The sequence below is a fragment of the Anas platyrhynchos genome, chromosome 1 (genome assembly GCF_047663525.1).
Source record: "Anas platyrhynchos isolate ZD024472 breed Pekin duck chromosome 1, IASCAAS_PekinDuck_T2T, whole genome shotgun sequence".
NCBI classification, from domain to species: Eukaryota; Metazoa; Chordata; class Aves; order Anseriformes; family Anatidae; genus Anas; species Anas platyrhynchos.
Genome location: NC_092587.1, coordinates 196,153,839 through 196,172,951, shown reverse-complemented (window position 1 = coordinate 196,172,951; position 19,113 = coordinate 196,153,839). Strand labels below are relative to the sequence as shown.

At 44.2% G+C, this 19,113-nt stretch overlaps 1 protein-coding gene across 1 annotated transcript; it reads right to left on the bottom strand.

Moving 5' to 3' along the window:
- Window positions 1–8,462: 8,462 nt before the first annotated feature.
- Window positions 8,463–17,124, bottom strand: LOC113845037 (high affinity choline transporter 1-like). Its single transcript, XM_038176601.2, has 8 exons — window positions 16,735–17,124; window positions 15,597–15,710; window positions 13,758–13,913; window positions 13,118–13,266; window positions 12,457–12,600; window positions 11,285–11,438; window positions 10,147–10,364; window positions 8,463–9,315 (listed from the first exon to the last, which is right to left on the bottom strand). Exons 1-8 carry the CDS (start codon window positions 16,910–16,912, stop codon window positions 8,794–8,796), a joined length of 1,635 nt encoding a protein of 544 aa, XP_038032529.2. The 5' UTR covers window positions 16,913–17,124; the 3' UTR covers window positions 8,463–8,793.
- Window positions 17,125–19,113: the final 1,989 nt, after the last annotated feature.

Here is a 19,113-nt window from a genome sequence, read left to right as displayed (position 1 = left end):
AAATCCACTGCAAAGATAGAAGCAGGGTCTAATGTGGCCAAAACTATGATCCACATTGTGAGCTATTGCCTTTTATACACTCTTCCCCATTTTTCTGTAGGTTTTCTTTTGTATTTCAAACATCTAAACAATTCTCCGAATCTGGAGGGGCTTTGGAAAGGTTGTCTCAATGAATTGATGTAGAAAGTGCAATGCAGCTACAGAGAAAAAAGGATTGTTATTCACTGTGCTGAGCTCTGAGCCTCTTAAATGTTTGATGTTTGATTCCTGCTTTGGGAAAACCTGTTGTAGGGCTGTGGAGGACCCCTGTTTTAGTTGGACGAACCGAAGGAGCCCCAGGGCAGAGATTGCAGGTTTGATTTCAGCTTCATTTCCACTTTCTATCATGGTCTTGTTCCCAGACTGGTGTGTGCAAAGGTGAGTTTCCTCCTGATGAGGGAGTTATATAGCCCGGGCAGCTTCAGCCAAGTTGAGCTAGATCTATCTTGATGGGATTGAACTGTAATCTTTCATAGACTGCATGCAAAACAGCATGAATTCATGCTAAGGGGGCATTAATTACCTTAAATTATGTCAGGGCACAATTTCTGTGTGGTCTTTGGGGACTGCAGTGCTGCCAAGGCTGTCTTGAGAGCTTGTCTCAAACCAGCCACATCCATCCAAGAAGAAGCTACACATCACCTTAATTCTGGAAACCAAATACCTCTGTTTAATGTCCTGTGTATAGATCCTTGTCCATAAAATGCTTCCTATACTTAGACTTAGTAACCAGGTGGTGAGGCCAAGAAATTAAAAAAATCAAAAAAAGCCATTTCAGTACTTAAATGGGCTCCTTTTTCTTTATCTCTGTTTTGCTACTCAAATACATGATTACAAGTGCGTAATATTCCAGGTCCATTGTGCGTGATATTTGTCAATCCTGTTTCTTTGTGTTCCTTTCTGTTTCATCTTTGTGGCTCTTCTGTTTTTCTGGTTTCCTTCCCTGTTCCCTGAACTCTCAAACTGGCAGGGTTTCCTACCTGTTCCTTCCTAATTCCATCTAATACGATAATCATCAACTACATAGTTAATCTTTGCAATTCATTATCATAGTTAGGCTTGGAAACTTAGTATGATTAAGGGGCGTGCAGGAGAATCAATCTCTGCTAGGCAGCGTTTCAAAGCGTCCTACTCAGAACTGCTCCATATCAATCATCAGGCTGTGCTCATCCTGTTCTCAATTGAACCCTGTCCAGTGGTGCATTATGTGATGTACAACACAACAGTGCACAGTTCATCAAAAAATGTAGAAATGTGGAAAAGTTGGAAGTTTTTCAGTTTGCTTTTGCTTCATAGGGTAATTTTTTTCTCCCGTTCCGTGATTAGGTCAAGGTCTGTTATTTCTGAATTAAAAGCACAGCTGAACTTGTGAAATAAATCTCACATGTCTATTGAAGAAAACCCTGTCGTGCCCTTTCTGCCATACAGTGCAAGTATCACAGTCTGTAGGTTCACAGCAAGAATCCCAGAGTTGAAATATGCTTCGATTTTTAATCCCACTTTCTTCTTTTTTAATAATGACACCCTCTTTGTTATCATTTGCAGAGATAACGTGGGATCAGCAGAGTTTCTGCTGATGTAGGGCCAGTTTATATAGGCATCCAAGTCTCATTATGGTCTTGACTTCATCTCCATGGCTGGGGGTCAGGTGTGATAGCAACGCTCTGAGCATTCAGTGGTATCAAGATAGAAATGCCAGTGGTTGCCTGGATGGTTGCCCATCTCCAGCCTTGAGTTCAGGGTCGGGAGAAGGAGCAGAAGGCATTACTGGGGTTTTCTAATCTGAATGTTGGGCTGGACACCACATTCAGAGCTCCCCAGATGAAAGTTATCCTCATTAAAACAGAGGATAACTTTCAGAAAAGCTTCCAGTTTCACTGTAGCATTTTCAGTGATGAAGAATCCACCTCAGTCCTCGGCAAATTGCTCTAACATTTAATGGACCCTATAGTTTAAAAAGCTGAGCCTTGTTTGTAGTCCAAATTTTTTTAGTTTTGACTTCCAGCTATGGTCCCTTCCAACCTCAACCATTCTGTAATCTTGCCAAAAGCTCTGTGAGAGAAAAGAGCCATTATCAAAGTAGCAGGAACGTGCTTTGTGAGTGATTCATCTCATCTATCTTTCAACATTACAATGCATAACACCATTTGGGGCTTCTTTTCAGGTGGTGTCTGAACTCAATATTACACCGTGATTCACCTGACCTGTCTCTAGACCCCTGTGTTAGACTGTCCATTAGCCCATACTGAAGTGCATCTCATTTGTTTGGCCAGCTGAGGACACAAAGTGGACTGCTTTTCATTGCTTCCCCAGTCACCGAGAAATGCAGTACAATAGCATAGTGCCAAGAATCAGCCTCACTACAGATTCGGATACTGGATGACAATTTTGTACGTGTAATTACATTTCAGGACCTCTCAGTTAGCCAGTTAATCTACCTAATGTACACAGCATTGATTTTTTTACTGTTCCTGTTTCTTAATCAAATTGCCATCTGATATCAACTCAGATGGTGAGCAGAAGATGAAGTCTAAAAATGTCAAGGAAACCCAAGATGCTGGAAGCCTCGGGGCATCGCAGTGGATCCTGCTACCCCAAGAGATGGTGGCATGCTGCCCAGGTGCTGGTATCTGCTGCTTCAAATAGGTCTACTGTAAGTATTTCATCTTTTCTCTTCACTCCCAGGTCCTGGGTCACTACTTATCAACTTTGCATGAGTGCTAGTGCATTCTCAGGATCTTGTTTGGAGTGAACCAGCTGGTTGCTTCCAACCCAAAACTCATCTGCCATTCTGGAGAGAGTTCACTCTGAAGAGCTGAAACTGAGCTAGGGGCCCAGGACTGCTCCACCATGCAGCATTGAGTCCTGTAGACACAGCCTTTGAGCCCCCTGGCTGCTCTCCCTGCCCCATGGGACCAGCACAAGCAATGTTCTAGAGGTTCTTCATCTCCCTTAGGGTAGCCGACCAAAACCCTGTCCGATCACCAATTTAATCCATTTCCCATTTTTAGAATCTTTCTGTTCATTGTCATGCACCAACTGCAACAGCACCAGGAGCATTGAAGACTCCTTATCACATTTATATTCGCATCGATGGCCCAGACTGTTCTGGCCTTTTTTCCGCAGCTTTTGTTAGTTTTTGTAAACAAGGGCATTCAGGGCAAGCTAAGCTGGACTGCTGTTATCTTGGACAATTTTCTCTCCTCTGTACAGCAATAAAAACACAGTTTTATGAAAAATTTTAAACAAAAACTTTCTAGGATTTAACTGCTTGTTATTACTGATGACTAAAGGGAGAACATATCTGAAAGGAGCCCCTGTCCAGCCCACCAAAGGAATGCTGTTGATGAAGGAGTTTAGCTTCTTTATCCTACTGTGAAACTGGTATTGCAGTCTTCTAGGGTCACTGTCACAGAGGAGAGAAGACACCTCTGGAAATTCCTCAGTCCAAACCTTAGCTCAGAGCAGGATCAGTGAGAACAGCCCACATGGTTCAGAGTATCTCCAAGCATGGAGACTTCACAATCTCTTTGGGTGACCTGTTCCACTGCCTCACCCTCACAGTGAAAAAAACCTTCTTATGGATTATCTTGTAGTTCAGTTTGTGCCTGTTGGCTCTTGTCCTCTCACTGGGCACCACTGAGAAGAGTCTGGCCCTGACTTCTTTTCTCCACCTGTCATCAGCTATTAATACACGTTAACAAGATTGCCCTGAGCCAAGGATGAAGACTCTTTGCTCCTGCAGCCTCTCTTTGCACAACAGGTAGCCCAAACCCTCAATCTTCCTCATAGTTCTTCACCAGACTCATTCCAACGTGTCCATCTCTCCCCTTTTCTCCCTTTTTCTCCCCTTGTCCAGGTGCCTGGCCATGCAGACAGCTCTGCATACATCTCACTCTCTGTTTCTCTAACCCCAATCCCACCAGTGTGCCTGTGGGGATGCTGTGGAGGCAGCATCAAAGGGATGCTCCAGTCACCATGAGAAGGAACCACCAGTGGTGCAGGGCTGGGAGTCCAGCTGGCCGGCCAAACTGCCCTCCAGCTCTGCCCAGCAGCTCTTGCAAAACCAGTGCTCTCCGGGTATAACGAGGCTTTCTCCTCAAAATCCTTCCTGGAGTCACCTGAAGCTGTCCCTCCCTGAGGGGTTGGGAATGTGGAGCCCAGGGGAATCCAATGAGTGGCCTAAGGCATATTGTCCATAAATAGGAAATACATTTTAGGCACATACACCATACAGACTTGCCATATGTACTGATTCTTCTTAAGCTTTGGTGTTGAAGACATTTGTTCACAGTTCTCTGTCTGGCACACAGAACCTCACTCTGGTTCACATTTTTCTCCTTCATTTTATTATTCCAAGCTGCCCAGATTCCAGTTGCAAAGCAACTACACTAGCACCTACCTGAGGGTCAAAGAAAGCCACCTACTGCCGCAGCAGTGTTGCCGTCCCTGGGGAGGAAGGCTTGCATAGAAGCTTTAAGAATCAGCAAAATGAGATTTTTTGTTTTATTTATTTATTTTTCAGTGTGCCCGTGGGGATGGTGTGGGAGGCAGCATCAAAGGCCTTACTAGAGTCATGAGAAGGAACCCTAAAGCCTGAGAACTGCGAGGGAAGATTGAAGTACAGCGTGTGTGGATAAAGTCAGAGAGCATGGCATTTCTGTGGAAATGATGGAAAGTTCATCCTGGTCCCACACAGCCCATAGCTCATGTGGAATTATCTTTTTTTTATCGTGTTAGGAATGTCTGACAAACCTGTGAGTGTTTCTTGGCTCTCTGGCTGGTCCCCAGCTGATACTCTAGGGAGGACACATTTAGGAAATCCTAAAATGGAGCATAAGAGAGAAGGGGAAGAGGTACGGATTTCCCTTGTGATGTCTCATATTCCTATTTTTCTCATTTATAGAAATCAGGCATCCATGAATGCCTAGTGAGGAACTATGGATAGTTCCTATTGGTATGGGAAGTTATTTATACATATATATCTGGGATATGTCAGGGATAAATATGTGTATATATATCTATACATACACATCAGGGATATGCACTGGAAGCCAAAAACTTCCCATATTGTATTTTTTTTTTCAAAAAGATAGGATATGATTAACCTTAAAAATGTCAGAAAAAGGCAGTAGCTTTTTTTTTTTTTTTTTTTTTTTTTTTTTTTTTTTTTTCCCAGTAGGCTGGGAAAAGTTAATGAAAACTGGAACTGTACAGAGATCGTGTCATGGGCATATTTAGGATGCAAAGGAGGCAAACCCACAAATGGAGAGGCAGATTGGGGCCCTACAGTGTCCAAGCAAATTATTATTATTATTATTATTTTTATGAAGAGGGGGCAAAGAAACAAAGGGTACAGTGAACTGGAGGCAGAAACCTGCGAGATGAAAGATTTCACTGGGTCATTATCCCCTGTGCTGGCAGCACCTCAAGGACATTGGGTGTGCTGGACTGGAACAACTAGGCATTTTGTCATAAAGTATAGGCTAGAATTGCTTTTATATTTATTTTACTTGCAGCTAATTTCTTTCAAAACTTTGCCTGACCTTGATGAATGTTTTCCTTTTAAGCTTGCTGGGGGATGTTCTGAGGAGGGAGTCATATAAGGGTGGAAAATGGTAAACATTCGGGAGAGTTACAGTCATTGTGTCCTTCCCATTTCAGTCCCACCACGCGAAGCAGTGTGTTTCAGCGGTATGAAATTCAGAGGAGCTTTGTAAGGGCAAAGTGTCCCTGCTGAGTGTGCCAGATACCCCCCACAGCATTAAAGATGTTCCTATTTGAACACGCTGAGAGTCTTCTGCGGTGATGCTGGGTGGTGACGTGACCGTGGTGCTCGCCAGCAATGTTCTGCCTCACAGTGCTGGACTTTGGTGCTGCCTTGGGAAGCTGGGGATCTACTGCCTGCCAGGAAAAATGCCTGATTTAATGTCAAGCTTGGGGACTCTTGGAACAGCTGGAGAAGTTGGGCTCAGTGGTGAAGAGAAAAGATATCTCCAGATCATAGAATCACAGAATCATTAAGGTTAGAAAAGACCTCCAAGATCATCTGGTCCAACCATCCCCCTACCACCAATGTCATCACCAAACCATGTCCCCAAGCACCACGTCCAACCTTTCCTTGAACACCCCCAGGGATGGTGACACCACAATTTCCCTGGGCAACCCGTCCCAGTGCCTGACTGCTCTTCTGAGGAGAAAGATCAAGTCATTTACCCTTCAGAGCTGCTGGGTAGGGTGATCTGTGAATGGGATGCTGGCCTTGACATAAGTAATTTGGAGTTTCATTCTTGTTAGGGATGTGCAGCAGGCCCTTATGCAAAGTGCATTGGGAAAGTTTTGGTCTGCTCCACACAGGGAGATGTTCAGCACCCAAACTAGGTCATCCCTAAATCGGGGGAGTATTCCTGAATGAGCTATAGCAACTGTGATTTAACAGGAGCCTGGTTCTTCTGGCACTGAGGTAATGATAGCTTTGGTGTCTCCCTTAGCTAAGCACGACCTCACATGCTCCCTCTCAAATCACAGGTGTGAAAGATTTCAGTGGGTGACTGCCTAGGGCTTTTAATTTTCAAAACATTTGTTTTTGTGCTTTCTAAACACACATTTCAATTAATGACAGCCTCTAGATATACAGGAAGGAATTTCTGGACTTGATTTAACACAGCATGTCAACAGGACTGCTGTACACAGGTGTCTACCAACACTAGGGTGGAGAATAATGTAATGTGATAATCTTTCTGATGAGGAGCAGAATTTCCATCTTGCTGAGGATGATGCTGGAGAAGGTATTTTAAAGGATGCTCTCCATGAAGGGCAGAGTGATCAAGGCTTTATCTAGAGCCCAGGGCTGTCAATCCTTGTCCCAAGTCACTGCACCTTGCCTTGGCACAGTTCAGAGCAGCATGTGGCTCCTCACTAAGTTTGCTGCAGGAGTGCACGGTGCCAGCAGCATCACTTCTCACTATGTGTGTGCACGGTGTGTGCTGGACACAACTCACCAAGCAGCGTGTTGCTTTCATGTCCTGCAGCTCAGCAGGCTGTCCATTGCTCTGGTATTGTGGATATGCTGTTATGTGTCTTGTGGACATGCTGTTATGTGCTGTCCCTCCAGTGCCAGGTGTTTCCATGCACAGCATCTCCCACTGCTGCTTTGTGGTGAGGGGCTGCCCAGTTCCTGCTGGCCATGGTGGGTGGGTTGTGACTGACTCCTGGTGAGCCACTGTACTTAAAATGACAGCCATCATTGCAGGACCTTTCTGAATATTTATTTCAGCTCCTATCTTAACAGCCCAAGCCTGAGGGATGCTTTCAGTCCATCAGACTTCAGGCAATGGACCAAACCCAATAGTTAGCTGGGCCATATTTTTTTTCTGACCCATTAAGAATTTATACAAACACGGTACCAGGGGCTTTTCCATAAAGACTTGGTGGCTTGAATCTTTTGGGATCGTGCCTTCAGGGTTTCATGTCCTTGAGGGCAGGGCCAGTGCCTTTTCCCAGCACTGTTCTGTCATCACAGCCCTCTGAGGTCCTGTACAACAATTTGTGAAGGTGTCTCACAGCATCCCCCTAATTCAGCTTGGGTAACACCTCGGCACAAGTGATTTAACCAGGAGTGTTAGAGAGCTCACTTGCTCATGAATCTCCCAGCCACCTCCAGTTTTCCAGCTGGTTGTGTTTTTGTGAATAGCGGCTACCTAACACTTTTTTTTAAACGCAGTAATTAAAGGCTTCTGCTTTGTCTTCCAGTACCTGAAGGGGGCCTACAAGAAAGTTGGGGAGGGACTGTTTATCAGGGAGTATAGTGACAGGACAAGGGGGAATGGTTTTAAACTCAAAGAGGGGAGATTTAGATTAGATATAAGGAAGAAATTCTTTACTTAGAAGGTAGTGAGGCCCTGGCACAGGCTGCCCAGAGAAGCTGTGGATGCCCCATCCCTGGAGGTGCTCAAGGCCAGGCTGGATGGGGCTTTGGGCAACCTGGGCTGGTGGGAGGTGTCCCTGCCCATGGCAGGGGGGTGGAGCTGGGTGGGCTTTAAGGTCCCTTCCAACCCAAACCATGCCGTGGTTCTGTGATCTTGCTCCTCTGCTCTGTCAGACCAAGTCCTGGTTGGGGGGATGTCCTCTCCTCAGCCACGTGACAGCAGACTGCCTACGTGACCTGAAAACACAGCTAGGGAGAAGCATACGCAAAAGATATCGTGATCTCAGGGAAAGCTTTCTAAAGCATATAAAGAACAGTGTAGAACTGATATTGCTGATTGACTGCTGTGGAGATTGCATGGCATTCAGCAATCAGTGTTTTATACCTAATGCCCTCCCTGGGGAAGTTTACACTAAAACTCTAGCTGTTTCAATGGGAACAGGTTTACTCACTTTTTTTTCCCCCCCTTTAAATCAAGAATGCCTAATCTATTAAACATCAACGTATTTCCTTTGTGGTGAGAAAAGTATGTGACTCGAGCATGCCATAAATGTTGGGGCCTTGCCTTCGGGTGGGGAATCAGGGACACCCTGGAGCAGCTTGGGCCCGTGGTGCCCCGTGGTCACCGCCACAGGATCATGCTCCACCACCGCGCGCCTTTAATCACGTCAGACTTTGAGCTCACTCACTCTCCTTGCATGAATGGATTGCATCTTTATTACTCCGCGAGGACTTTAAATAATTCATTGCTGGAGAAAGCAAAAGGAAGAGCAGCTCCAGACGCTAATTGCAGAGTGCAGTGGGTCCTTTCAAACGAGGCCCCACAATTAATCCTGATTCTCTTGCAGTGCGGCTGTTTGTGTACCTGTCCATTTGTCCACCCAGCGCAGGGGGACGAGGGTGCGGGTTTCCCCCAGCACATTGCAGACATCCCATCTGCGGGGAAGGAGGTTTCTCCGAAACAAAACCACAGCCAGGTACGAAACAGCAACGATAGTCCCCAGGGTGAGAAGCATGGTGAATGTTTTATAGGGGAAGAGCTGCGTGTAGGTCCCGTTCATGAGGGTGCAGCCTGGGTAGTGGATGACAGGGGGGATTTTCAGGGCAGGCTCCCCTGCCAGCAGCCTCAGGAGGAGCCCAACCAAGAAGCCAGCAGCTGAGCCGTAGGTGTTGGTGCTGGGAACAAAGAGAGCACAGCACAGCTGGGGGAAGAGCAGGGCATACACCAGCTCCCCGCTGAGGAACCAGAGGTCGTAGACAGAGCTGGAGTAAAAAGCTAGGCCAGCAGCCCCGGCCCCAAACACCAGCATGGAGATCCTCATGGCCCATAAGACCTCCCCTTCTGTAGCCTGAAAAACATGAGATTGTAACATTACAACAGCATTGCCCTGCCCCAGGCTGGTTCCCACCAAGCCTTCGCTGCGTCCACATGGCCAACCGTGTCCTGGGCTGCATCAAATGCAGCATGGCCAGCGGGGTGAGGGGGATTGTCCCCCTCTGCTCTGCTCTTGTGAGGCCCCAACTAGAGCCCTGCGTTCAGCTCTGGGGCCCCCAGCACAAGGAGGGCATGGAAGTATTAGAACAAGTCCAGAGAAGGACCACAAGGATGATCAGAGGGCTGGAGCACCTCTCCTGTGAAGACAGGCTGAGGGAGTTGGGGTTGTTCAGCCTGGAGAAGGGAAGGCCCCAGGGAGTACCTTACAGCGACCTGCCAGTACCTAAAGGGGGCTACAGGAAAGCTGGGGAGGGACTCTTTGTCAGGGGGTGCAGTGACAGGACAAGGGGGAATGGCTTTAAACTACAAGAGGGGAGATTTAGGTTAGATATACATAAGAAATTCTTCACTCAGAGGGTGGTGAGGCCCTGTCCCAGGCTGCCCAGAGAAGCTGTGGATGCCCCATCCCTGGAGGTGCTCAAGGCCAGGCTGGATGGGGCTTTGGGCAACCTGGGCTGGTGGGAGGTGTCCCTGCCCATGGCAGGGGGTGGAGCTGGATGGGCTTTAAGGTCCCTTCCAACCCAAACCATTCTTTCTTCTGTGACCTATGTTTCAAGCTCTGTAGAACTTCAGCAGCTGAAGGACAACACCTCTAATTGTGGGCAATGCAGAAAGGATTTGCACCTGTCCTGAAACTAAAGCATCTAACCTGACACCAAAGCTGCTGAGTGCTGTAACCAAGTACCTGTTTCCTCAGGATTTTTCTGTAGATGTTGTGAGCAAACATGGAGCTGGCAGAAAGAAGTGCTGAGTCTGCAGAAGACATTGCAGCAGCAGCGATGGCTCCTAAGCCAGCAATGGAGACGTATGCTGGGCAGAGATAGTGTAAAACAAACGGCAGTACCATAGCAGATTCTCCTCTCTCATATGGACTTGGAAGACCATAGCTTGTCTTGTTCCAGTCTTTAAGACAGAAGAAGGAAAAGTCACAGAAAATCCTTCATTGATATTTCAGCTCTCTGAAGCTGCCTTTCCACCAGGACCAGTCACAAGAGGGCTAAGGACTGAAGCCCACTCAGAATTTTAGGACTTTTATTCATTGGTCGGATTATCTTATTATCTCTTCTGTTATCCCTAAGCATGCTGTAACTCTCACCATACAGAAGTTTTCCTTCTCCCCAGTAGCATCTATAGAAATAGTTGAAAAGTTTATAGAAATGTCTATAGACATAGATAAATGTCTATAGAAGAAGCTTTGTGTGTTTCCATGAGTGGGATCCTTAAAGATCAGACTTCTAGACCTGAGGTCTCTCAGAGGAGAAGGGAATTTTCCTCTGATGTCCCTAATGACAGACAAATTTGTAAATTCAAGCCGTTTCTATAAGTGTCTCGTGATCTGGCTGCTCTTTAACCCTTGTTCACAGCCAACACAGGACTGAACTCCTGGCTGTAGGGACTGAAATATCTTGATTCCTCCAGGCAGGTTTTCTCCTGAACGTTAAAAGCAATCTGTAGTAATACTACTGGGTCTTACATGCAGAAGACATTAACAGAAGCAAACATGACTTTTCTTGGAAAAGAGGATTATGCAGTGTTTTACATGTTCTGCCTTCCTCCTTCCTCACCACAGGATGTATGAAAAATCATTTCACCATAAAGATTTAAACATGTTTTGGGGCTGTTGTAAGTCATGCATTGAACCTCAAAGTGTTCCACATTTCTGGTACAAGCTTCTAGCTTGGCAGCCATGTCTCCCATAGAGGGTATTTAGGGTAATTGGTTTGAGGTAATTGGAAATCTAATTTGGGACTTATTTGGATCCTGTTTTAATCACTTTTGACAAAAACACATTCATTATTCAGAGACAAGCAGTTCAGTTTTACCTGTTGATGCTGCAACTGCACCAATGAGCACGGAGGGGATGGCCATTAAAAAGCACCCCAGTCCAGAGAGGTAGGAGATGAACCTGGCCTGGCCTGGCGAGGCAGCTGAGAGCACTCTTTGGAAATAGGTTTGCCATGGGATGCTCCCAAGCACCTGAAACATCCAGATGTTAGCAACAGTCCCCACTGGTTCCTGACTGCTGTAGGGCATCATACATCCTTTCAGATGGATGATATTCTTTCCTGTAATTAAAACCTCACTTCAAATGCATAACCTTTGCCCAACTTTAGCTACTGAGGCTGAATGTTTCTCATTGAGGGTGTCTTTTTCCTTTGTTTTACTTGCAATGGATGTGAAATTTTGATCAAAACAGATTAAAGCTTTAGCAGATTGAGAAAGCTGAGAAATGGGTTGTTTGGCATGCTGAGAGAGAATCAGAGGAAGGACAACAGAAGAGAAGCTTTTCAGGAATGTAGCTTCTATAAAAATCTGCCCAAAGTTAGCTAGAAAATAATCTTAAGAAAAATTATTTTTTAAAAAGTCACCGTTTTCAATTGCTTAGCAGACGAATTTCATCAGATAAAATCTGAAGTTTCTATCCTCACCAAACAAACTCAAGCTTCTGTGTGTCTCTAGTACCACCCTAGTGAGATCTTAACAACCCACTACAGTCTTGGCTATACTTGAGGGCTCAAAAGCTGGATTGTGCAGTGGAACCAATGGCACCATGCTTGCTGATGATATGCAGCAGTGCCATTTTAACAGACTTTTTTTTTTTTTTTTTTTCTCAAATAGAGGGAATTTTACAGAATTATGTTAAAAACACATGACTAGGGCTGCAAGACCTACCTCTCAAAAGGTACAAAGTGCCTCATTTAGTGCCAGGAATTAGTTGCCTGGATGGTGTTACTCAAGGGTAAGACATTGCATACCTTCACATGGGTGCAGGATGGAGTGTACCTACCTCTTCTTTCCTACCCAGAGCTGAGCCCTGGATCTCCCCAGTCCATTCAGTGTGCTGCAAAGTGGCTGAGGAAAGGTTTTACACTTCATCCTGCCCCTGCCACCTGTGCATTGTAGCACTACCAGCTGGAAGAACCCATAAGCTTTCCATACAGAAACTTCTGCACATTTTCTTCTCCCAACCACCTTTCCAAGAAACATTCCATACCAGGTAGAAGAAGTCGTCCAGCCACCTTCCAAGATACTGTTTTTCTATTTTTCCAATCCAAGGGTCTTGGTAATATTCATGAGTTGCGGTGTAATAAATACTTTCTGTTGCAGAGTTCACCATGGCAAAGGGGATACAGACCCACTAGGGAAGAAATGGAAATAGTTAACCATTTCCCCAAGATTCTTGTTTTAGGGAAATTTATTCAGACATTGAAATCAAGTTAGGTGTAGAATATAAAATATTATATAGAAAAAATATAAAATATTAGATTAAACCCACACTCAGAGACTTCCTTTTCCTCCTCCCTTACCCTAAATCTACATGTTTCTTGTTCATGGCATCATCAAGAATATGAGTCACTAATTCAGGTCAATTGGTGCCTTCAGTACACAGGTCTCTCTCCTTTCCAGCCAAGATTGTTCTGGATAGGCTCTGCTGACCTTACGTGTGAGCAACTTGTTACCCAGAAAGACCAATAGCTCGCATGGACACTGTCCAAAATGCCTAAGGACTGTAAGACCTTTCAGGAGACCTGAAGAGGATCTGTAGGGCAAGGAACAGTACTGATGGAATTATTTTTGGCCTGAGACATACTGAAAAGAGCAGGATTTTGTCCCTAGGTTAGGAAACTGGTAACAAAGAAATGCACAGGACTTGCCAGGCTGAGGGTAATGAAAACCAGCTGGATGACATCCGTGTATGCAACAGAGTAGAGGCCTCCCAGTAGAGTGTAGAGTATGACAGTGGATGCTGAGAGGATGATAGCCAAAGAGCCTCCAATATCCAAGATGACCCTCATTGTTGCTCCTACAGAAGAAGGTAGTGGTCAAGTATTTTAACACAGATTTCATACATGCAGAATACAGAATAAAGGTTACATTATTCCCTGGATGCCAGTACACCATTTTGGTTGAGGAATGCATGGTCTAGAAGAGAGTGTGCAGAGTGAGGACCCAGGGGAGCCCACGTTCCCTTTCTGCTCCTGCCCCTACCTTGCTGCATGGCCTTAGCCAAGTCAGTCTGACTTAATGCTTCTTCTCTCCCACAGGCAAATGAAGGTACTAAATCTTATTGCCAGAACTCTCTGTTATAATATCATGCATAGATATGGCACTACCATTGCTTGTTTTAAAACTAAAAATATATTTTCCACAAATTAGAAATGCTTTTGTTCCTCTCAGAAAAGGAGACATGAAGCACAACTTCCCACAACTTTGTCCAACTCAATTACCATGTGTATTGCACTCTATTTGTGCTGTATGACCTTCAACGAATGTAACAGTGAAGCAGTTATTTACCCAGGGATGCCAGGATAGCTGCAAACCAGAACATCTCTCCTAACAGTGGAGGAATGAAGAGTAAGCTTCCCATCACATTCCCATATGTTTCCTGGAGGGGATCCATCACTGTCACATAGTCCTTGGATCGCATTGGATTTACAAAGAAGAATCCACCTGTCAGAAGTGATGACATTTTAATAGCATTTTGCATGTGTTATATGGCAGGAAAATGTAAGAATACTATAGTGTATAGTCTAGTCTAGTCTAGTCTAGTCTAGTATAGGGTGTATTTCAGACCATTTTAGTGAGTTTGAAATTTGTACATACTGGGTCACAGGGAACAATGCAGCCAACCAAGTGCCAGGACCTCAATTCATTTGCTTAAATGGGGGATTTCTTCCATCTGATAGGTTCTAGGTTATCAGGGACATCTGCTTGCAGCTGGCAGATATGATCCTCCACTTTTGGCAGACCGATATGATTCTGGAATGGCTACTCTATGTCAGATAGGATCCCCTAGGGCATCCAAAGTAGCATAAAATACCTGTGATTCAGCAAATGAAATTTGGTCTTAAATGTCTGCCTAAGACTGAGCTGAAATCTAGTTACACTGAGTGTATGGAGGACATCTCCATTGACCCTAACAGGAACTCATGCATTAGCTCAGAGGACACCTGCATGTAGCCTGCTCTTCATCACCAAAGACACACAGTCTTCTGAAATGCTTCCCCTAGAAAATGTCAGTTGGCAGAAAGAGGTATTGAAAATGCCTATTTGGCTAAAAATAGACAAACTTCTGTCCTTGACCATGTGATTCAACATGTTGATATACCTTGCTTTTCTGGTTACATTTTCATTTTGGTGGCTTCACTGTCTCTTCCCAGAATTATGTTGTTTTAATCTGTGCACGGAGCTGAGTTTCACCCACCTTCATCTAAATATTAGTCTTCAGTCACGCAGCTGTCTCATTAAAAGCAAAGAATACGTATTGTGCCTAACCCTGAAGCCAACAGGACTGCTTGTCTGGGCACTACTGACCTGAGTAAAGATTGCAGGATCAGACCTGCACTCCTCAATTTCATTAGTAAGAATTACTCACATAAGAAATGCTGGCACTATATTTCCAAGCCTGATTCATATTCACGTCAGTTGCACTCTTTTCTCTGACTTGAGAAAAAAAAAAGGTTATTGCTTTTTCTGAAAGCCCTGTGCAAGGTCTACACAGGTCTCCTCACTTTCATCTTCCCGTGTGCCTAGAGAGTTACGGTATAACTTCCAGTGAGATTTAACTGGAAAAAACCTTGGTCTCAGCAAGACAGCTGAACCTCAGCAGGAGCCCAGTGATTCTTGGAGTTAGGAACAGATATAGGATATTGCAAAAGTAGCTCGTCGAGGAGGCTGTGGGTCACAGTTTCAACAACAGCTGTTAGGTGAGACACAGCTGGATGCATCACACGTTCATACTGAGATGAGACTCTTCAGTGGGGAAATCAAAATGGTATCGATTCGTCACACCAAAGTTTCAAAGACAAAATGTAAATGATCCTGATGCTCTCACTAGTCTCTGACTAACAGGCTGTGGTGAAAAAGTTATATCCACATAGCCACATGCTCCCAAAGTTCTCAGATAAGATTTTTGTCCACTGAATTGCTTTAAACAGACAAAACTCTATGCTAGCTCCAAGCTACCCTGATGTTCCAGTTAAGAAGACATCATTATAAGTGCTTATTTTGGATCTATCAGAGACTGAGTGAACAAAATCACCTTTAAAGTGTACTCTAGACTGTTACACAACTTAATAAACTCATGATTTTTTAGAAAGATTTTGTGTCCTGATTGCTGTGTGAATTATTTACCGATGACAAGGGACAAGGCAAATCCCAGGGGTGCCTGGACCCAGAGCAGTCCTTTTGAAGGCAGGTAGACAATTTCAGCTGTGCCATTAATATATGCTCCTCCAACCCAGGTGGCTGTAAACACGAAAGATGAAGAGGTAAGTCTTATGGTGTGCATCCTCATCTAGTCCTGTAGAACAGTGAGAGGTTGTAATGGTTTCCTCATACAAGCATTTAATCCCACTCCTCTTTTCGTTCATAAGTCTAATAGAGATGTACTGCTGAGCGTGGGTAACAGTGTTAGAATCTTACCCTATGGAATTCCCCATGTTCAAAACAAATATCAGTGTGTGCGTGGAAAAGCTCAGTGTCTAGACATTTAGAGGCAATTTGAATATACTTAATTTGCATTTCATTTTTCTAAGTGAAATGCTTTTGCTGGAGAAAATAGAACTGCTTTTGTTATTCTGCTGAGGCTGATAGACCGTCCTTCATGAGTATTGCTTACACAGGCTGACAAAGTAGACATTAGGAAAACAAATGTAAGAAGACATTGCAGTCAGAATAGCAAACCTACAGCATGGGCTTAAATATCTTACCCAGACAAGTATCTCTTGGATAGTCTTTGACAAAAAAGAGTCAGGAAAGGAAATTCCGGATAATGCCAGGCAGCAAGGAGAGAAAAGGGAAGAAGAGATCAGCAGTCAGTGGGGAAACTTCTCTTTGTATTTCCCACTAGGTGAGACCCCAGTGCTCACCACCAGGAGCAATTTATTCCACACAAAACTGGATTGTTACAGGTGTAAAATGCCGGATAACAGAAACTGGTTCAAGATTAAGACCACACTCCTCCTTAATGAAAACTGTCACATTCTTCAGGCACTCCTAAATTAAACTCTTCAACTCTTAACTAAACTCTTAATTTAAGCTCTTTAATTTAAAAGAATCTACATAAACATTAGGTTCTGCTTAGTGTGAAGAGGTTTAGAAGAATCCATCCCAAAATGATTCATGAAACCATACTCCTTTAAAGCCACACTCAAGTAAAATCTGCCCTGACATTAAAGGAGGTAACCTGCTTTGAAAGGAAGAAGTCCCCCAAATCTGTGTAATGCATGTGTTTTAAGAAGAATTAAAGAAGTCCTTTAAGAAAACTTACCAGTTGCAGTAAACAATCCAATGCAAACATTTATATTCCTCCCTCCAACAAGGGCCATTTCAGTCGGGTTTCTGTTCTGCTGATCCTTTTTGCTTTTCCATGAAGCCCAGATTCCCGTAGCCAAAGTGAATGTAAAAAACACACTCAGAGATACCAATCCTGGTATATTTAGAGCCATTTTCTGTTGCTGAATTTAGGTCATAGAGATGGATAGTGGATTGATGACAATATTATTTGATAGAGTTCACAATCAGAAAAAAGAAAAATAGTGCTGCCTCCTAAAGAAACTGCTAAGTATTAGTTTACTGTACTTTGCAAGAGATTATGCAGTGTGAAACAGTGCTATAAAGCCAAAAATCTTGAGAATAGGATGCAGAGTCTCTGTCTTGGAGGACTGCTGGCAATTCAGTCTTTCCCCTTCTTCAGGAAATACCCAACTTTTGCAGGGAGAAAGGAACAAGAGAGCAGGAATTGGTGCTGCTGAGAGTCAGTGAGCACTGAAGTGAGGGGTAAAGATAGCTTGGCTTAAATGGGGGAAATGTTATATTTTGTCTGATATGCAGTGGTATGAAAATAATCTGTATTTCTCTAGGTTCTAGGTACAAGGCTAACACAGCAGATAGAGCTAAGAATTTGTCTAAAGTTAACTGAACTAAATCCACTGTAATAACCAAAATAAAGCTAGGGAGCAGGGAAAGAAGATTTAGCACTGATCCACTGAAGGAGCTGTGTTCTGATATCCGAAGGCAGCACATCACTGTTTCACTGCTGAAAACAGGCAGCAGAGCCCAGTGCTGATAGACCATACAATAAAGCAGCAGGAAAGGTGCAGGGTTTCCCTCCCTCCTTTCTGAAGCTCCCTTTAAACAGACAAAATACTGAGAAAAACTCTTATATGCATTAAGGAATTAAGTTGGTTTCATTTATAGAGTTGTTGTGTACACAGTTTGTGTTGCCCTTTATTCTGTCCAGATGTGGTTCTAAAAAAACTGACTGTATAAAACCAGCACTATTTAGGGCACTTGCTTGGCTTTCATTCATCAATGGAGTGAGTAGCTCCTTTCAATGGGGAAATCAAGAATTTCTTCTCCACAGATGGGCTTTGAGCAGGAATTTGAAAGCCCAAATGTTTAGGAAGGCTTTCTGCATTGTGCCATCTGCTACTGACATCCAGGAGCAGCTCTTCTTGGAAGTGACAGTGGCAGAGCTAAATTGCCATGAAAGGAAATCTTCCTTTATATTCATAATCATTTTTGACTGAGTGATGGGTTTTAACTTTGACCCAGTTATTTATGTACAAAAAGGGACACTGCAGTTTAAAGGCACATCTTCTGGGTGATAGCTGGAAGCATTCTTTTTCACCTTAAAAGTAGCTGCTAAAAAGTGGTAGCACCTGCAGCTGTGGGTGGCAATGGAGCAATGGAGACATTGGTTTCTGTGAGCTGTCTTCTTTGCTCAAAGTGGATTTTAAACATTTTTTCTTTTCTTAAAAAAATAATAAATCATATTTTAAAACACTATTTGCAGTCAGAGACACCTGGAGGGAAATAACTGGCACGGCATCAATCGTGTCCAGGTCTACCAATATCAAATTTCTTCTTTGACATCTGCAGAAAACATCTGGACTGATTCCACTTTTTCTTGGGGAAAACGAAAAAAGGAAAAAGAGGCAGGCATGGAAATCTGAAAGGAAACTTCTTTTAAAGACTGTCGTGGTTTAACCCGGCCGGCAGCTAAACACCACGCAGCCGTTCGCTCACCCTCCCCCCTCCCTCTCTGGGACGGGGGAGAGAAATGGAAAGTGAAGCCCGTGAGTTGAGATAAAGACAGTTTAATAAGACAGGAAAATAATAATAACAAAAATAATAATAACAATAATAATAATAATGATACAATGGTGATAATAGGAAAGTAATAATAATATGTACAAACAAGTGATGCTCAATGCAATTGCTCACCACCTGCTGACCGATGCCCAGCCTAACCCCGAGCAGTCCGGCCCCCTCCCCCCGGCTAGCCACCCCTATATATTGTTTAGCATGACGTCAGATGGTATGGAATACCCCTTTGGCTAGTTTGGGTCACCTGTCCTGGGTCTGTCCCCTCCCAGCTCTTACTGCACCCCCAGCCTGCCCGTTGGCAGGACAGAGCAAAAGGCTGATATGTCCTTGGCTTAGTATAAGCACTGCTCTGCAACAATTAAAGCATCGGGGTGTTATCAGCACTCTTCTCATCCTAAGCCAAAACACAGCATTCCACCAGCTACTAGGAAGAAAATTAATTCTAACTGAAACCAGGGCAAAGACCTAGAGGGGTGTAGGGCAAATGTGGTAGGGCAAAACACAAGCAAAAAAGTAAAAACTACACAGTGGGATGGAG

Bases quoted from the DNA above. Each gene is read 5' to 3' on its own strand.
- LOC113845037 (XM_038176601.2), bottom strand. From the start codon at position 16,912: ATGGCTCTAAATATACCAGGATTGGTATCTCTGAGTGTGTTTTTTACA. The intron at 13,914-15,596 runs GTAAATAATTCA...CACTTCTGACAG, and splicing joins TGCCTTGTCCCTTGTCATCG to GTGGATTCTTCTTTGTAAAT. The intron at 12,601-13,117 runs GCAAGTCCTGTG...TTTCTTCCCTAG, and splicing joins TTTTCATTACCCTCAGCCTG to TGGGTCTGTATCCCCTTTGC.